The sequence below is a fragment of the Macaca nemestrina genome, chromosome 4 (assembly GCF_043159975.1).
Source record: "Macaca nemestrina isolate mMacNem1 chromosome 4, mMacNem.hap1, whole genome shotgun sequence".
Taxonomy (NCBI): domain Eukaryota; kingdom Metazoa; phylum Chordata; class Mammalia; order Primates; family Cercopithecidae; genus Macaca; species Macaca nemestrina.
The window spans coordinates 118,562,893-118,582,301 of record NC_092128.1 but is presented as its reverse complement, the minus strand read 5'-3'; the positions used below and the strand labels follow the sequence as shown (position 1 = coordinate 118,582,301).

General features: G+C 36.1%; 1 protein-coding gene across 4 annotated transcripts in view; it reads right to left on the bottom strand.

Moving 5' to 3' along the window:
* LOC105492357 (ATP binding cassette subfamily A member 13) overlaps nucleotides 1–19,409 on the bottom strand; it is a 454,445-nt gene that overhangs the window by 413,552 nt on the left and 21,484 nt on the right. For all 4 annotated transcript variants that reach the window (XM_011759379.3, XM_024796198.2, XM_024796197.2 and 1 more), the window contains exons 9-10: nucleotides 18,356–18,558; nucleotides 17,431–17,570 (exon numbers count right to left, since the gene is read on the bottom strand). In XM_011759379.3, coding sequence (XP_011757681.2) covers nucleotides 17,431–17,570; nucleotides 18,356–18,558 — 343 coding nt within the window. The remainder of the gene's footprint in view (nucleotides 1–17,430; nucleotides 17,571–18,355; nucleotides 18,559–19,409) is intronic.

Here is a 19,409-nt window from a genome sequence, read left to right as displayed (position 1 = left end):
AAATTGACAAATGGGATCTCATTAAATTAAAGAGCTTCTGCACAGCAAAAGAAACTACCATCAGAGTGAACAGGCAACCTACAGAATGGGAGAAAATTTTTGCAATCTACTCATCTGACAAAGGGCTAATATCCAGAACCTACAAAGAACTCAAACAAATTTACAAGAAAAAAACAACCCCATCCAAAAGTGGGCAAAGGATATGAACAGACATTTCTCAAAAGAAGACATTCATACAGCCAACAGACACATGAAAAAATGCTCATCATCACTGGCCATCAGAGAAATGCAAATCAAAACCACAATGAGATACCATCTCACACCAGTTAGAATGGCGATCATTAAAAAGTCAGGAAACAACAGGTGCTGGAGAGGATGTGGAGAAATAGGAACACTTTTACACTGTTGGTGGGATTGTCAACTAGTTCAACCATTATGGAAAACAGTATGGCGATTCCTCAAGGATCTAGAACTAGATGTACCATATGACCCAGCCATCCCATTACTGGGTATATACCCAAAGGATTATAAATTATGCTGCTATAAAGACACATGCACACGTATGTTTATTGCAGCACTATTCACAATAGCAAAGACTTGGAATCAACCCAAATGTCCATCAGTGACAGATTGGATTAAGAAAATGTGGCACATATACACCATGGAATACTATGCAGCCATCAAAAAGGATGAGTTTGCGTCCTTTGTAGGGACATGGATGCAGCTGGAAACCATCATTCTTAGCAAACTATCACAAGAACAGAAAACCAAACACCGCATGTTCTCATTCATAGGTGGGAACTGAACAATAAGATCAGTTGGACTCAGGAAGGGGAACATCACACACAGGGGCCTATCATGGGGAGGGGGGAGGGGGGAGGGATTGCATTGGGAGTTATACCTGATGTAAATGATGAGTTGATGGGTGCAGCACACCAACATGGCACAAGCATACATATGTAACAAACCTGCACGTTATGCACATGTACCCTACAACTTAAAGTATAATAATAATAAATAAATTTAAAAAAAAAATATATATATATATATATAACCATGTAGATAAAATGAATAGAAAAGGAAACAACAGCAGTTGAGAAAGAGTTAGAAGGAAGAAAGCAAATGGACAAGGAGTATATAGCATAGAAGAGAAGGAAAAGTTTAAGCTTAAACTTCAAGAAGAAGAAATCAAAAGAAAGTAAAGTTAATTTCCTTCACAGAATCCCCCAAAGTCTCATGACTTAGAGGTATAAGCATCTGACTATAAGCAGGAGAGGTGGAACTAAAAATATGCAGATGGGTTTAGATAAAATTATGAGAAGAATAAATTCTAACACATTCTCTCCATCCCAGCCAGGCATCTACTCCTCTCCTATGTCAGTAGAAAGCTAGGGATTGACTAGTCTGAAGAAGTAAAACCAGACTGACACAGAGCTTCCAGTAATAGGCACAATTGATGGTATGGATGTCACAACATTACTGGAAATAGTGGGGATTAATTTAACCCGTTATTTTTGAACAGTGATATTTTCGTCACCTCACGTTTTGTTGTTTCCCATAATGCTGGCAGTCAGTTCTATTCCTTTCCATCTGTGTGTTGTTAGCAGGTATTTGAAAAATTCTATTTTGTAAGCTTTGGAGAAATTGAACTACCTAAAAGAAAAGATGTGCAACTACGCCAATAACTGAGAATCATCTCATGGGAGGTTGGCTTACTTCCTGATTATCCTAGAATGATGTCTTCCACTTTACAAGCCATCCCCTTTTACATGGCACTTTCCATCACCATTCTAGTGCCTTATTCTTAAATATGAATGAACAGTCTAGAATCATTACAAACTGAGGAAAGATTGCACATAAAAGATCACACAAATGAAAAAAAGAAAAACCCAGAAGAAGTTAGGAATTCATACAGGGGGTTCAACTGATGGCTAACAGGAGTTCTGAAAAGGAAAAAACAAGGCAGGGTTTGAAATTACCAAAGAAATAATGCAAAAACATTTTCCAAAATGTTTATTTTTAAGTATCATACTAACTTAAGTCTTCATACAATTTCAGAATATTTGGACTGAAAAAGAATTCTAAAGTTTACCAGTGAGAAGGAAAAGGGGGTGGGGAAGCTACATTAAAAAAAAAATTAGAAATTTTATCTACGGATCTTATCAACAAGAACCTATAAACTAAAATAAAGTTATTCCCAAACTTTTTGAAGACATGACATATGATAAATAAAAATATTTATCAGGCATACTGGAGTAAATAGGGTTGCTCACAGCTAAAAGCTATCAGCTCAACCTAAAAATTTCAGACTGAGAGAGTCAATATACTGGCATATTGGCTTCAATATAACGTGGTACATGAGGCAAACTAATTTCAAATTTATGTTTTTATGCCCAACTAAATTACCAATGAAAATTGAGAGGGAAAAAAAAGACATTTTAAGACATACAAACTCTAAAAATCACTTACCTATAAAGTGTTCTCTGAAAAAGTTTCTGGAAGATATGCTTCTCTAAAACAAGAGTGTAAACCAAGAAAGATAAAACATAGAATCAAGAAAACAAGCTCCAACACAGAAAAGCAGAGTAGGGACTTTTCAGGGATATAGGTAAAAGAATCACCAGACAGTAACCCCCGGCTCTAGGGGACCACAAAACTACAATTGGAGCATGAAGACCATAGAGCATTAAGCCAACAGGAAAAACAGAAGAAGTTGTTTATACAGTTATAGGTTATCTAACATTTTTTACCATGTTAATATTGTACAGATTTGGCAAGTGTAGGTTAAATTGGTGATTAATGCATAGAAAACTGTCAAATGAAAATAATGAGCCAATTATTAACTCAAGAAAAATAGAACGGTGTGCAAGAAAGAATATGTGATCCTGGTTCCCCACAAAATTAAGAAACGAACACTATTATCATTGACGTAGCACTCTAAGCCTGCAGCATTGAATTAACAAAAATGTGATAAAACTACATTGGTAAGATGTTAAAGGGGAAATATGTAAGGAAATGAGGAGCATGTAAGAGAAGCAGTCCTCACTTTACACAGTGGAAAGTCAAAAATAATAGCTCATATAAAATATCAAGGATTAGTTGAGGAGGCATATTAGTTAGAAATAAAAAGGTAAAAGTACTGAACTGAATGAGTCTGCCTCTTAAAAATTAGGGTTGGAGAGGGAGGGACAGAGGATTCCTGTTTTTCATTTTGTCTTATATTTGACATCAGTGTCTATGTACTAATTTGATACAAATTAAAAACAAATTTAAAAACATAAATATGTATTTAACCTTTGAAGGCTAATTTGGACCCTTGTAACTCTCACCCATTAGTTGTGGTGCTTCTCCCTATAGAAACATAAAACAAGATTTATCTTTAAAGCACCTGGCACAAATTGTATGGCCCATGACACACCAAAGAATGTATACTTTAATGTTGATCCTATATTAAATACTTAGCAACAGCAAAATAAACTATTAACCAAGTAAACAGGCAACCTACAGAATGGGGAAAAATATTTTAAAACTATGCATCCAACAAAGGCCTAATATCCAGAATCAATAAGGAACTTAATCCAGTGAGGAGAAAACAACCCCATTTGAAAGTGGGCAAAAGACATGAACAGACACTTCCAAAAAGGGGACATGCAAGTGGCCAAAAAAAATATTTAAAAATCCTCAACATCACTAATCATCAGAGAAATGCAAGTCAAAACTTCAGTGAGATATCATCTCATAGCAGTCAGAATGGCTATTACTAAAAAGTAAAGAAACAACAGATGCTGGCAAGGCTGCAGTGAAAAGGCAATGCTTATACACTGCTGGAGGAATGTAAATTAGTTTTGCCACAGTTTAAAACAGTTTGGAAATTTCTCAAATAATTTAAAACAGAACTGTCATCAACTACAAATAAAGACCCTGCACAAAGCCTCTTTCCTCTAAAAATATCCAGAAAAGAAGCCAACTGACTGTATTCAAATTACACCACAGTTAAAGAAACATCAGCTGACACAGTTGAGAAAGAACCATAGCAAAAACTCTGGCAACTCAAAAAGTCAGATTGTCTTCTTTCCTCTACATGACTGCACTAGTTCCCCAGCAAGTGTTCTTAACCAGGCTGACATGGCTGAAATGACAGACTTCAGAAATATGGATAGGAACAAAGATCATTGAGATAGAGGAGAAAGTTGAAACTGAATCCAAGAAATCTAAGGAATGTAAGAAAATGATACAGGAGCCTAAAAATGAAATGGCCATTACAAGAAAGAATAGAACTGATCTCATAGAGCTGAAAAACACACTATAAGAATTTTATAATACAACTGCAAGTATTCACAGCAGAATAGACCAAGTTGAGGAAAGAATAACAGGGCTCTCACACACAAAGGAGAAATAAGTCCCTTTTGAGACAAGCAAATGCTAAAGGAATTCAATACCACAAGACCTGCCTCACAAGAAATACTTAAGGGAGTGCTAAATATGGAAATGAAAGACAGTTACTAGGCACCACAAAAACAAACTTAAGTATATAGATTATTAACACTATAAAGCAACCACACAATCAAGTCTGCATAGTAACCAACTAACAACATGATGTCAGAATCATATCTGCACATATTAATATTAACTTTGAATGTAAACAGGCTAAAACTATGCATGCTGCAATTAGAAGACACAGAGTGGAAGTTGGATAAAGAAGTAAGACTCAACTGTATGTGTCTTCAAGAGACCCATCTCACATGCAATGACACCCGTAAGCTCAAAGAAAAGGAATGGAGAAAAATCTGCCAAGCAAACGGAAAATGGAAAAAAGCAGGGCTTGCTATTCTAACTTTAGACAAAACAAACTTTAAACCAACAATAATTTTAAAAGACCAAGAAGGACATTACATAATGGTAAGGGGTTTAATCCAACAAGAAGAGCTAGCTTTCCTACATATATACGCATCCAACACAGGAGCATCCAGATTCATAAAATGAGTTCATAGAGACCTACAATGAAATTTACATAACCACACAATAATAGAAGGAGAATTCAACACCCCATTGACAATATTAGATCAAGACAGAAAACTAACAAAGATATTTGGGACTTGAACTTGACTCTTGACAAAATGGGCCTAACAGACTTCTACAGAACTCTCTACCACAAAACAACAGAAAACACATTCTTCTCACATGCACATGGCGCATATTCTAAAATCAACCACATTATTGGCCATAAAGCAATCCTCAGCAAATTAAAAAAATCACACCAAACACACTATCAGACCACAGCACAGTAAAAATAGAAACTAATACCAAGAAAATTGCTCAAAACTATAAAATTGCATGGAAATTACACAATCTGCTTCTGCATGACTTACAGGTAACAATAAAATTAAGGCAGAAATCATGAAATTCTTAGAAAAATAATGAGAACAAAGATACAGAAAAGAATCTCTGGGACATAGGTAAAGCAGTGTGAAGAGGGAAGTTTATAGCACTAAACACCCACATTGAAAATTTAGAAAGATACAAAATTCATAACCTAACATCACATCTAAAGGAACAAGAAAAAAAAAGAGCAAACCAACCCCAAAGCTAGCAGAAAACAAGAAATAACCAGAATCAGACCTAAACTGAAGAAAATTAAGACACACACAAACACACACACACACACAGAGACACAAAACGTACAAAAGATCAACGGGTGCACAGCTTGGTTTCTTGAAAGAATAAATAAGATTGATAGACTGTTAGCTAGGCTAATAAAGAAAAAAAGAGAGAAGATCTCAATAAACAATCAGAAATGAAAAAGGGGACATTACCACTGACCCCAAAGAATTTTTTTTAAAAGCCTCAAAGACTATTACAAACACCTCTATGCAAACAAACTACATAAACTAAAAGAAATGAATGAATTCCTGAAAACACACAACTGCCAAGATCAAACCAGGAAGAAACTGGATCCCTGAACAGATCAATGAGTTCTGAAATTGAATTAGTAATTTAAAAGACTACTAAAAAGGTCAGGCATGGTAGTTCACACCTATAATCCCTGCAATTTGGGAGGCCAAGGCAGAAGGATTGCTTGAGTCCAGGAGTTCAAGACCGGCTTGAGCAGCGTAGCAGGACCCTGCCTCTACAAAAAATTTAAAAATAAGCTGGGCGTGGTGGCACATGCATGTAGTTCCAGATACTAGGCAGGTTGAGGCAGGAGGGTTGCTTGACCCTAGGAGGTCGAGGGTTCAGTGAACCTTGATTGCATCACTTCACTCCAGCCTAGGCAACAGAGTGAGATCCTGTCTCAAAAATAAATAAATGAATAAACTCACAGGTGAATTCTACCAAATGTATAAAGAAGAGCTCATACCATCCCTACTGAAACTATTCCAAAAATTGGAGAGGAGAGACCCCTCCCTAACTCATTCTATGAGGGTAGCATCATCCTGATACCAAACCCTGGTAGAGACACAACAACAAAAAAAAAATCTTCAGGCCAATATGCCTGATGAACATAGATGCAAAAATCCTCAACAATATATTATCAAACCAAATCAGCAGCACATCAGAAAGTTAATCCACTACAATCAAGTAGGCTTTATCCCAGGGTTGAAAATTTGGTCCAACATATACAAATCAGTAAATGTGATTTATCACATAAACAGAACTAAAAACAAAAACCACATGATCATCTCAATAGATGCAGAAAAGGCTACTGATAAAATTCAACATCCCTTCATTTTAAAAACCCTTAACAAACTAGGCATTGAAGGAACATACCTCAAAGTAATAACAGCCATCGATGAAAAACACACAGCCAAAATCATATCAAGTGGGAAAGAGCTAGAAGAATTTCCCTTTAGAACTGTAACAGGACAAAGATGCCTACTCTCACCACTCCTATTCACCATCATACTGAAAGTCCTAGCCAGAGCAATTAGGCAAGAGAAAGAAATGAAAGGCAGCCAAACAGGAAAAGAGGAAATCTCCAAACAGGGATAGTTTTATCCTTGTTTGCAAGATGATACAGTCCTATACCTAGAAAAACCCATAGTCTGCCCCAAAGCCCCTAGATCTGATAAGCAACTTCAGCAAAATTTCAGAATACAAAATCAATGTACAAACCAACAACATCCAAGATGAAAGCCAAATCAAGAGCACAATTACATTCACAATAGCCACAAAAAGAATAAAATACCTAGGAATACAGCTAACCAGGAAGGTGAAAGATCTCCTCAATGAGAATTAAAAAACACTGCTCAAAAAAATCACAGGTGATACAAACAAATGGAACAACATCCCATGTTCATGGATAAGAAGAATCAATATTATTAAGATTGCCATATTGCCCAAAGCAATTCACAGATTCGGTGTTATTTTTATCAAACTACCAATGGCATTCTTTACATAATTTGAGAAAAAGGTATTTTGAAATTCATATGGAATCAAAAAAGTGCCAAATATCCAAGGCAATCCCAAGCAAAAGAGCAATGCTCTACGGATTACATTACCCACCTCCAAACGATACTACATGGCTACAGGAAACAAAATGACATGGTACTGGTAAAGCAATAAAAACAAAAAATAAAACACATATACCAGTGGAACAGAATAGCGAGCCCAGAGCCCAGAAATAAGACCATACACCTAAAACCATCGATCTGTGACAAAGTTCACAAAAACTAGCAATACAGAAAGGATTTCTTAATCAATAAATGGTGCTGGAATAACTGGCTAGCCATGTGCAGAAGATTGAAGCTGGATCCCTTTCTCACCTCATATAAAAAAATCAATGCAAGATGGATTAAAGATTTAAACGTTAAACCTAAAACTATCAATATCCTGGAAGATAACCTAGGCAATATCATTCCACACATGGGAACAGCAAGATGAAGATATCAGAGTTATTGCAACAACAACAAAAAAATTGACAAATAGTACCCAGTTAAACTAAAGAGCTTCTGCACAGCAAAAGAAACTATCAAGAGGGTAAACAGACACCCTACAGAATGGGAGAAATTATTTGCAAACTATGCATCCAACGAAGGTCTAATATCCAGAATCTATAAAGAATTTAAATGAATCAGCAAACAGAAAATAAACAATGCCATTAAAAAGTGGGGAAAAGACATGAACAGACACTTTTTAGAAGAAGACATGCACATGGCCAATAAGCATATGAAAAAATACTCAACTGCATTAGAGAAATGCAAATCAAAACCACTATGAGATACCATCTCACTGCAGTCAGAATGGCTATCATTAAAAAGTCAAAAAGTAACAGATGCTGGTGAGGTTGTGGAGAAACCATAACAGTTATACACTGTTGGAGGGAAAGTAAATTAGTTCAACATTGTGGAAAACAGTGTGGCCATTTCTTAAAGAACTGAGAACAGAATTACCCTATGACCCAGCAGTCCCATTATTCTGTATATACCCAAAGAAATGTGTACCATTCTACCATAAAGACACATGCACGCATATGCTCATCACAGTACTATTCTCAATAGCAAAGTCATGGAATCCACCTAGGTGTCCATCAAGAGTTGATTGGATAAAGAAAAGGTAGTACATATACCCCCAAGAAACACTACACAGCCATAAAAAAGAATGAAATCATGTCCTTTGCAGAACATGGGTGTAGCTGGGGGCCACTATTCCCAGCAAATTAATTCAGGAACAGAAAACCAAATACCACATGTTCTCATTTATAAGCGGGAGCTAAACACGGTGTACATATGAATATAAAAGTGGCAACAATAGAAATTGGGAGCTAAAGATTAGGAAAAGAGGAGTGGGTAAGGGTTGAAAAACTAGCTATTGGGTACTATGCTCACTACCTAGGTGATGGCATCATCACATACTGTCTTAAGTATTAATTCCTTTAATATTACGAAACTTATTTATAGATGAGGAAACTGAAGGGATTTGCCACCAAATCACATGGCTAATCTGTTGCAAAGCCAAGATTAGAAACTAATTAGTCTGATTCCAGCATTCAAGCTCTTTACCACAACACTACTCATGCTGAGAAAGCTTCTCAAGGCTGAACTACTGAGTCACAGGCACAGCCTTTCTCACTCAGAGGTTAGTGACATGACAGCTTTGAATTCTAAATTGAAAAAAACATTTCTGTATGTAGCAGACTAGACTGTCGTAGTCCAACTCTTCCACTAAAAACATCCAGAAAAGTGAGAACAATATTTGTAATGGTTTTTAAGGCATCAGAGAGCTACTGAGGCACTGGGAATTTGTGTGCTAACATTACAGAAGAGAGAAGACAGGAGAGATGAAGTCCAACATTTGAAGCTACTTTTCCACTGCGGGCAATTGTTTCCAAAACAAAAATGAGGGAAGAGAGGCTGAGAAAATAATAACTTTCAAAAGTCTCACAAGACTAGGAAAGAAACTGAAATGCACAGACAGCTAAGGAAAAATTGCCTTTGATAAACACCACAACTTTAGGTTGGTACCCTCAGAGGGCTACACCCCAGTAGTACAAGAAGACAAGAAACAATCGAGCTCTCACAAAGTTTCATAGCATGCTCAAAAATAGTTTAATCCCTGACTGAATTAAAGCAATATGTCTCCACTCTCACTGCCTATCAGAAACAAAACTAAAGCACCTCTGCAAGAAAAAAAAAAAAAAAATCATGCAGAGTGTGACACTATCTCCACATGTAATGTCTGAAATGCATTTAATAAAAAGATGTATGTAGAGTGCTTTGGGTGTGCAAGGCAGGAGAATCTCTTAAGGCCAGGAGTTCAAGATTAGCCTGGGCAATACAGCAAGACCCTATCTCAAAAATTAAAATTAAAAAATTAGCTGCAAATGGTGGTATATGCCTGTTGTCATAGCTACTTGTGAGACTGAGACAAAAGGATCACTTGAGTCTCATAATTCGAGGCTACAGTGAGCTATGGTTGTACCACTGCATTCCACCCTGGGCAGTAGAGTGAGACTCTACCTCTTAAAAGAAAAAAAGTTGTATAAAAAACAGTAAGAATTGGGGAAAAAATAGGAAAAGCATACAACAGAAACCGACACCCAGAAAATAAAGTTATTGAAGTTATCAGGCACAAAATATTTAGTAAAACCTATAAAATAAAATGAAACTTCTAGAACATATATTAACTGAAATTAAGAATTAAAGGAGTAAGCTTAATTAAACACATTCTGCAGAGAGAATTTCTCAACTAGAAAATAAATCAGAGAAAACCACCCAGACTGAGGCACAGAGACTGAAGAAAAAGAAGGAACAATACAGAATAAAGAAGAAACATTTGGGAAACACACACAAACACACACAGACACACACACATGCACACATAAGTAGAGTCCTGATAAGAAAAAAAAAAAAAGAAATTGAGGTAAAAGAAATATATAAAGACATAGTAATATGAAATTGTTCAAAGACGATATAAATATATAAGTCCATACATCTTAAGTCCTCAAGATGGATAAATATGAAGAAATATTACAGGTGCTGTAGCTCATGCCTGTAATCCCAGCACTTTGGGAGGCTGAGGCAGGTGGATCCCTTGAGCTGAGGAGTTTGGGACCAGCCTGGGCAACATGGCAAAACCCCATTTCTATAAGAAATACAAATTAGCCAGGTGCTGTGGCATGCACCTGTAGTCCCAGCTACTCAGGAGGCAAAGTCAGGAGAATCACTTGAGCCTGGAAGCAGAGGTTGCAGTGAGATGAGATTGCACCATTGCACTAGAAATCAGTTAAGAAGATGCGAAAACCAAGTAAATCCCTAATAATCCAAGAAAATGTCACACTCATTGTGAAATTTTGTGACATTTTTCTCACTCACTCTTCATCCCCTTCATGGCACAATATGCCACTGTCAGGAAGATGTGTATCAATTCCAAGTTCCTCCCTCAGTATACGAGGGATAAAATGGAACTTGCTGGCAATATTTGGCTTGCCTAGGGGCTGCCAAAGTGACTGGTTTCTATCTTGCCTGATGTAGAGCACAGATGAGAAAAGTGGCATAGTTTGGATGCCAGGTTGGAGGCCACTGAAAGCAGCAGTCAGTCACTGTGGCATGCTAGAGCTGCAGGGAGTCAGCAGACCTGTAGGTGGCTAGGAGTGATCAATGATGGACATAGGAATATAATAAACATCCAAGGCTTTTGAGATGAACCAAGAGACTGAATAAATTAATATATTTTAAAGCATATACTATGTATGCAGGGAAGTGGAATAAAAATACACATTTAGGTTTGGGGAATACACATCCTTAGAAAAGACTTAAAAGGACCCTGAATCTTTAAAACAGTTTGGGCAATGAAGGTCTTCCCCTGTACAAAATCATTCTACAAAAGCTGGGGAAAGTGGAAGTTTTTTTCAAGTGTCCAAATCTCAGCAGAAGATAACAAGACATACCAAAATAAAACAGAGTAACAGGAATGATTCAGAGGAACAAGATAAATCTCTAGAGACTGTCCGCTAAAGAAATGCAGGCCTCTGACTTACTTGATAAATAAATTGAAACAACTACCTTAAATATGGCCAATGAACTCAAAGAAAACACAGAGAAAAACAACTAAACTAAATCTAGAAAATGGTTTATAAACAAAGTGGAATATTAGCAAAGACAGAGATTACAGTCATATACCACATAATGAAGTTTGCTCCCGTAAGATTATAATACTATATTTTTACCTTACCTTTTTATGTTATATATGTTTAAATATACAAATACTTACTATCATGTTACAATTGCCTACAGTATTCAGTAGAATAACCTGTATATGTTTGTGGCCTAGGAACAATAGGCTAACCATATAGTCCAGGTATGGAGTAGGTTATACCATCTAGGTTTGTGTAAACATACTCTATGATGTTTGAACAATGGCAAAATTGCCTAACAATGCATTTCTCAGAATGCACCCACATTATTAAGTGATGCATGGCTGTATTGACAAAGAGACCAAAAGAAAATATGGAACTAAAAAATTGAATAACTGAATTTAGAAATTCAAGCAAAAGAAAGAATCAGCAAACTTAAAGGTGGGTCATATGAAACAACCAAATCAGAGCAGCAAAGAAAAAGAAAATGAACACAGCCCAAAGAATTTATGAGACACCATCAAGCCAACCAACATACACAGGCAGAAGAGGAGAAAAAGAGAAAGGGGCAGAGAGTGCATTTAAAGAATTAATGGCAGAAAACACTCCACATTTGAAAAATAAATGGATATACAAATGTAAGAAGTTGAAAAACTTCAAGTAGCATAAACCCAAAGAGACCCATAAGAAGGCACATTATAATGAAACTATCGAAAGTCAAAGACAAAGGGGGAATCTTAAAAGCAGCAAAAGAAAAACGACTTACAACATACAATGGAGCTTTTATAAGATTACCAACTGACTTATCTTACATGCCAGAAGGCAGTTGAATGACATATTTAAAGCGCTGAAAGAACAACAACAACAACAACAACAAAAACCTGTCAACTGAGAACACCATATTTAACAAATTATTCTTCAAAAGTGGAAGTAAAATTAACACTTTTTCATATGAATGAAAACGGACAGAGTTCCTTAACACTAAACTTTTCCTACAAGAAATGCTAAAGGAAGTCTTCCAAGTCAAAACAAAAAAATGTTAGGCAGTAATGTAAAGTCATTCAATTATATAAAGTTTTCTAGTAAAGATCAATACATGAACAAATATACAAACCTATTATTGTAATTTTGGTTTATATCTTCATAACTTTTATAAAGCATAAAAATATATATCTAAATACAGACAAAGGGCAATGAGAAGGGAATCAAATCATAAGTCAATTAAACACACACTAAAAAGGAAGTAATGCAGGAAATGTGGGATAAGAAAGCTGTAAGACAGTCTAAAAACAAATGTCAAAATGGTAAAAGTAAGTCTTTCCCTATCAATAATAACTTTAAATGTAAATGGATTAAGTTCCCCTATCAAAAGACACAAATTAGTATAATGGATGAAGATATAGGATCCAACTTCATGCTGTCTTCAAGAGAAGCACTTTGGATCTAAGGACACACATAAGTCAACAGAGAAAGAGTGAGAAAAGATATTTCATGAAAATAGTAACCAAAAGAGAATAAGACATCCATACCAATATGAGACAAACAGACTTCAAGTCAAAAACTGTTACAAAACACAAAGAAGGACATTATATAATGATAAAAGAATCAATTCACCAAAACAGATAAAATAATTATTAATATCTATGCACGAAACAGCAGAGCTCCTAAGTAAATGAAGCAAACATTGACAGAATTGAAGAGAAAGATAACAGTTCTACTATAACAGTAGGAGACTTCAGTACCCCACTATTAGTAATAGATAGAACAACCAGACAAAACATCAGTAAGAAGAAAAAGGAAACAGAGAAATTGAACAACATTACAGAAAAATTAGACCTAACAAACATGTACAAAATGTTCCACTCAACAGCAGCATAATACATATTTTTCTCAAGTCTACATAGAACATTCCCCGAAGATAAACTACATGTTAAGCTACAAAACAAGTCTTAATATATCTTAAAAGATTTAAATAATACAAAGTGTGTTTTCTTATTACAATGTAATGAAACTAGAAATTAGTAGTAGAAACAAAACTGAAAAATGTGGGGAAATTCAATAATACACTCCAACAAATAGGCCAAAGAAGAAATCACAAGGGAAATTAAAAAATATTGTGAGATAATTGAAAATAAAATACAACACACCAAAAGTTAGTGAGACATAAGTGAAACAGCACTAAGAGGAACATATAAAGCTGTGAATGTTTACATTTAAAGAAAAGATCACAAATTATTAACTGAACTTCATGCCTTAAGGATGTAAAACCCAAAGCCAGCAGAAGGAAGGAACTACTAATTATTAAAATAGAGATAAATGAAATATAAATGAGAGAATCAACAAAACCAAAAGTTGATTATTTTAAAAGATCAACAATATTGACAAATTATTATCCAGATTGACAAAGAAAACTATGAGAAGACTCCAATAACTACAATCAGACACAAAAATGGGCATTATAACTGGTTTTATATAAATAAAAAGGATTACTGGAGAATACTATGAACAACTGCATATCAAAAGTTAGATAACCTAGAGTAAGTGAGTACAATCCTAGAGCAACCGATCTACCAAGATCGATTTACGAAAAAACAAAAACAGAAAATCAGAACAGACTAATAACTAGGAAGGAGCTTGAGTTAGCAATAAAAAATCTCCCAACCATCAAAATCCCAGAACCCCAACAGCTTCACTGGTAAATTCTACCAAATATTTAAAGAAAAATTAACATGAATCCTCCTCAAACTCTTCCAGAAGAAAAGAAAACACTTTCAAATGTTATGAGGTCAGCTTTACCCTGAGACCAAAACCAGACAAAGATAGCACAAGAAAGGAAAAGTATAGACCAATATCCTTGATAAACACTAATGCAAAAACCTCAACAAAATGCTAGCAAATGGAATTCAATAGCGAATGTTTATAGCAGCATAATTCGCAATTGCAAAAATATAGAGCCAATCCAAATGCCCATCAACCAACAAGTGGATAAAGAAATTGTGGTATACATATATACCATGGAATACTATTCAGCCATAAAAAGGAACAAAATAATGGCATTCGCAGTGACCTGGATGGAATTGGAGACCATTATTCTCAGTGCAGTAACTCAAAAATGGAAAACCCCAAACATTGTATGTTTTCACTCATAAGTGGAACCTAAGCTATGAGGATGCAAAGGCATAAGAATGATACAATGGACTTTGGGGACTAAGGGGGAAAGGGTTGCGGGTGAGGGATAAAAGACTACAAATTGGGTACAGTGTCTACTGCTCAGGTGATGGTGCACCCAAATCTCAGAAATCACCACTAAAGAACTTTTTCGTGTAACCAAATACCACTTGTTCCCCCAAAACCTATGAAAATAAAAAATAAACACAATCACAAAATAAAACAAAAACAGAACTAAATAGCAAAAAAAGAATTGATTAAAAGGATTATACATCATGAACAAGTAGCATTTATTCTTATAATACAAAGATGGTTCAACACACAAAAATAAATCAATGCAATATACCACACTAACAGAATGAAGGAAAGAAAACACATAATCATCTCAATTGATGCAGATAAAAAGTTTGACAAAATTTAACACCCTTTTATAACACTTAACAAACTAGGAATAGAACACTACCTCAACATAATAAAACCATAATGAAAAGCCCGTAGCAAACATCATACTCAATGGTAAAAGACAAAAGTGTTTCCACTTCGAGCTGAAACAAGGCAAGGATGCCACTTTTGCCACTTGTATTCAACATAGTACTGAAAGGTCTAGCCACAGCAATTAGGAGAAAGAAAGGGAAAAAAGGGAAGGGAACAGAAGGGAAGGGAAGGGAAGGGAAGGGAAGGGAAGAGAAGGGAAGGGAAGGGAAGGGAAGGGAAGGGAAGGGAGGGAGGGAGGGAGGGAGGGAGGGAGGGAGGGAGGAAGGAAGGAAGGAAGGAAGGAAGGAAGGAAGGAAGGAAGGAAGGAAGGAAGGAAGGAAGGAAGGAAGGAAGGAAGGAAGGGCATCCAAATAAAATTATTTATTTTCACAGATAACATAAACCTATATATAGAAAACCCTAAATATTCAACACACAAAAAAACTGTTAGAATGAATAAACTAAGTCAGCAAAGTGGCAAGATACAAAATCATTATCCAAAAATCAGTTGCATTTCTATACACCAACAATTAACAATTGTAAAGGAAAGCAAATCTATTTTCAATAGCATCAAAAGAGAAAAAATACTTAATAATAAATTTAATTAAAGTGGTGTTTCAGCTAAACATTGGGGCACCAACTAGGACTAATACTACCATTTTATTAGATTATGCCAATTTTTAAGGCAAAAACAATTCTAGAGCAAGAGTATCATTTCCTAATGAGAAGAGTTCATCCAGTAAGAATATATATTTATTGTAGATTTTTTGCACGTAATAATATAACTTCAAATTATATACAGCAAATTCTGATAAAACAAAAAGAAAATAGACAAATCTACTTGTATTTTGTATTAGTAACTGATAAAAGAAGCAAATAAGACACAAATAAGATATGAATGATTTGAGCAACACAATTAATATAGTTGACCTAATTAACAATATAAACTACTCTATCCAGCAATGATAGAATTCACATTCTTTCGAGGAGCACATACATTTATCAATGAACATATAGGCCATAAAGCATATCTCAACAAATTCAAAATATTAAAACATTCAGAATATGTTTTCTCATTAAAGGGAAGTTAAGCTTGAATTTTTTTTTTTTTCTTGAGACAGAATCTTACGCTGTTGCCCAAGCTGGAGTGCAGTGGTACGATCTTGGCTCACTGTAACTTCTGCCTCCCTCCTCTCATTCTCTTACCATCCCTCTAACCTCTAGGTAGGGGAGAGAGGGATGGTGGTTGAGTCAATCACTAATGGCCAATGATTTAAGATATCATGCCTACATAAGGAAGCTTCCATTAAAAACCCAAAAGGGCAGTGTTCAGAATGCTCATAGGTTGATGAAGACATGGAGGTGCTGGGAGGGTGGTAGGCCTGGAGAGGGCATAGAAGCTCCATGCCCCCACATACCTCACCCTATGCATTTCTTCCATCTACTGTTCCTAAATTATTTCTGCTTAATAAACCAGTAACCTAGGAAGTAAACTGTTTTTCTGCATTCTGTAACTTGTATCAGCAAATTATTGAACACAACAAGAGGCTCATGGGAATCCTGATTTATACTCAATTGATCAGAAGTGAGAAGGGAAGCCTGAACTTGGGGTGGGCCTCTGAAGTAGGGGCAATCTTGTGGGACTGAGCCCTTAACCTGTAGGATCTGATGCTAATTCCAGGTAGATAGTGTAGGACACCCGATTATGGTCAGTGGAGAAATGGAGAATTGCTTGTTGGGGAACAAATCCACACCATATGGTCACAGAAGTGTTGGAAGTGTTCAGTGTGTGTATAGAGAAAAGCAGTTTGTGTTTCATTCTACAAGATCATGGGGTGTTGTCCCCAGTGGGAGTGTCAATCTTAATGCTAAGTAAAGTGAGAAGGGCCACAGCAGAAAATCTGGACTCTTGTAAGTAGGATCATGACTAGTCTGCATATAGAAGTATTTATCACCCAAACTAGGACAGTCTTGAGAGTAAAAGGAGTCACTATTATAAATTTTGCAGGAACAACATGGCTCAGTCAAACCAGGACTTCTGGTAGATCTTGTCATAATTGATGAGAAAAAATTATAATCACAATGCCAAATAGTGCGTGGAGAGCGACCCATTTTAAGCCCCTCTTTGTTAAATAGGATAGACTCTCAGGAAATTATGTTACCTCACTAAAGTGGGAAAACATCCCCCATTCCTGTAATTTAGGCTACTGACTTACCCAATAGTCTGTTCTGGAAACTGTCTTGCATATTTACATAATGGGCCACTTCGCAAGTCTTCCTGATAAACTTTATGAAGTCTTTCCAATAATATGCTTGTTCCAGGGAAAACTGTGCTTTTTCAAGTGTATGAAATATCCTGCAGTCAAAAAGAATCCAGAGAAAATTAAAATTTAAAAATGATCTTGCAGATGACAGTTAGATCATTATAAATTTTTCTAAAAACAAATACATGCAAATGCATGGCAGTCCACTTATGTAAGGAAATAGAATCTTACATAAGTGGTAGAAATAGTTCTACTAATTTTTTTAGTTTGTTTACACACTCATCTACTTTGACTTGAAAAATGAGGAAAGCAATTTATGAGAATACATAAAATATAAGACAGAACAAGTCAACAAGTAAAAAAAGAGGAAAATTAAAGACCATAACAGGAAGTGAACTTAAAGATTAAGAAAATAAATATTCCCTATTTGACATATTTGATGAAGAACTTCCTAGCAGTCAAGGAAAATGGAAATTGATCACACATATAAGTCACAGAGTCATAAAATAAAAACAAGGCAAATTTTATGTACAGTTACAGCTCCCAAGAGAAGCTTCCTTTTGGTAGTTAATGCATGATTTCTGAGTAATGACACAAACAAGAACTTCAATCACATGCATACCTTGGACTTACCAGGGATCCTCAATTTCTAATGAAAGATTAAGTCAGTGGTTAAACATTAAGGGAATCATTTCATATTTTACACTTTTTAGATGCTTTCCCACAGTACCAGTAGTTTAATATTTTTAAAATAAATTGAACCTCTTTCTATTCAAAATATAATCTGCCATATTGATTTATCATTTGTGTGGAAGGTGCAGTTGAAATCATTTTGATGTCCCAATTGTTTATAAGTTTCCCACAAACATGTACTTACACTGTGGAGACAAGCTGGGGCTTACAGTCACTAGAAAAGACATTCTCAGGAGAGGTATCGGCTCCCAGCAGCAGGAAGAGCCGAGTACAGGAAACGCTTGCTTCTGACAGCTGCGTCTCAAGTTCCTGCCAGTCCAAATATTCTTCAGGTATTAAAACTGACATATTTGTGCGCCAAGTAATGACCTCTTGCAAAATACGATCCTTAACAAGAAAAGAAGATATTGCTTATAATAAATAATCAATTCAAATGTGGGTATTTGAGATGCGGCCTTTACCTTGTATCACTTAACAAGGGGTCCACTCAAACTGTACATCAAAGATCATGCCCTATGGCATGGTAATTATCTAAGTTATAGTTCCAGACTTGAATCTTTACTCATGTTCAGCTTAATAAGTCCAAAAATAAAACTTAATGCAATAATAAAGTGAATATTTTATTTCTTGATAGCTTGACACTGAACACAGTGTCATAGCTATCTGTGTTCGCTGGTTGTGACAAGTAGCCCGTGAATCAAGACCCCCTGAGAGTCTCATTCTTAGTACCACCTTCCACAATTCCTCTAGGCTGAGATCTGGCTCACACAAACCCATAAAAGGCAGCAGAAGTGAATTGTGCCAGATTGTGCCAGTTCCAGTTCTACCTTCTCTGAGGAGTGGCAGCTTCTACCCTCCCTCCTTGCCTGACCCTGTGGGCAGGATCCCTGGATAGCCATGTCAGAAGTCTGGTTACCCTGCTGAAAGGCCATATGCAGAGGCTACCTGGAGAAGAGACATCTTGAGTCTGAGAGGAGAGTGAGAGGCCCTCATCTCAGTATCCTAGCTAACCAGACTCCAGCCCTCACAGCCACTGACTGCAACTACATGAATGATGCCCAGTAAGGCCAGCAGAAGAACCACCCCCACTGAGCCCAGTCAACCCATAGTCAGAAGAGAAAGAAAAGAATGTGCTTTGTTTTAGGTCGCTGAACTTTGGGGTGATTTGTTAGTGATATGTATCCCAGGCATCATCAGAAAGGCTATCTCAAGTATATGTAACCTGTAAATATATAGTT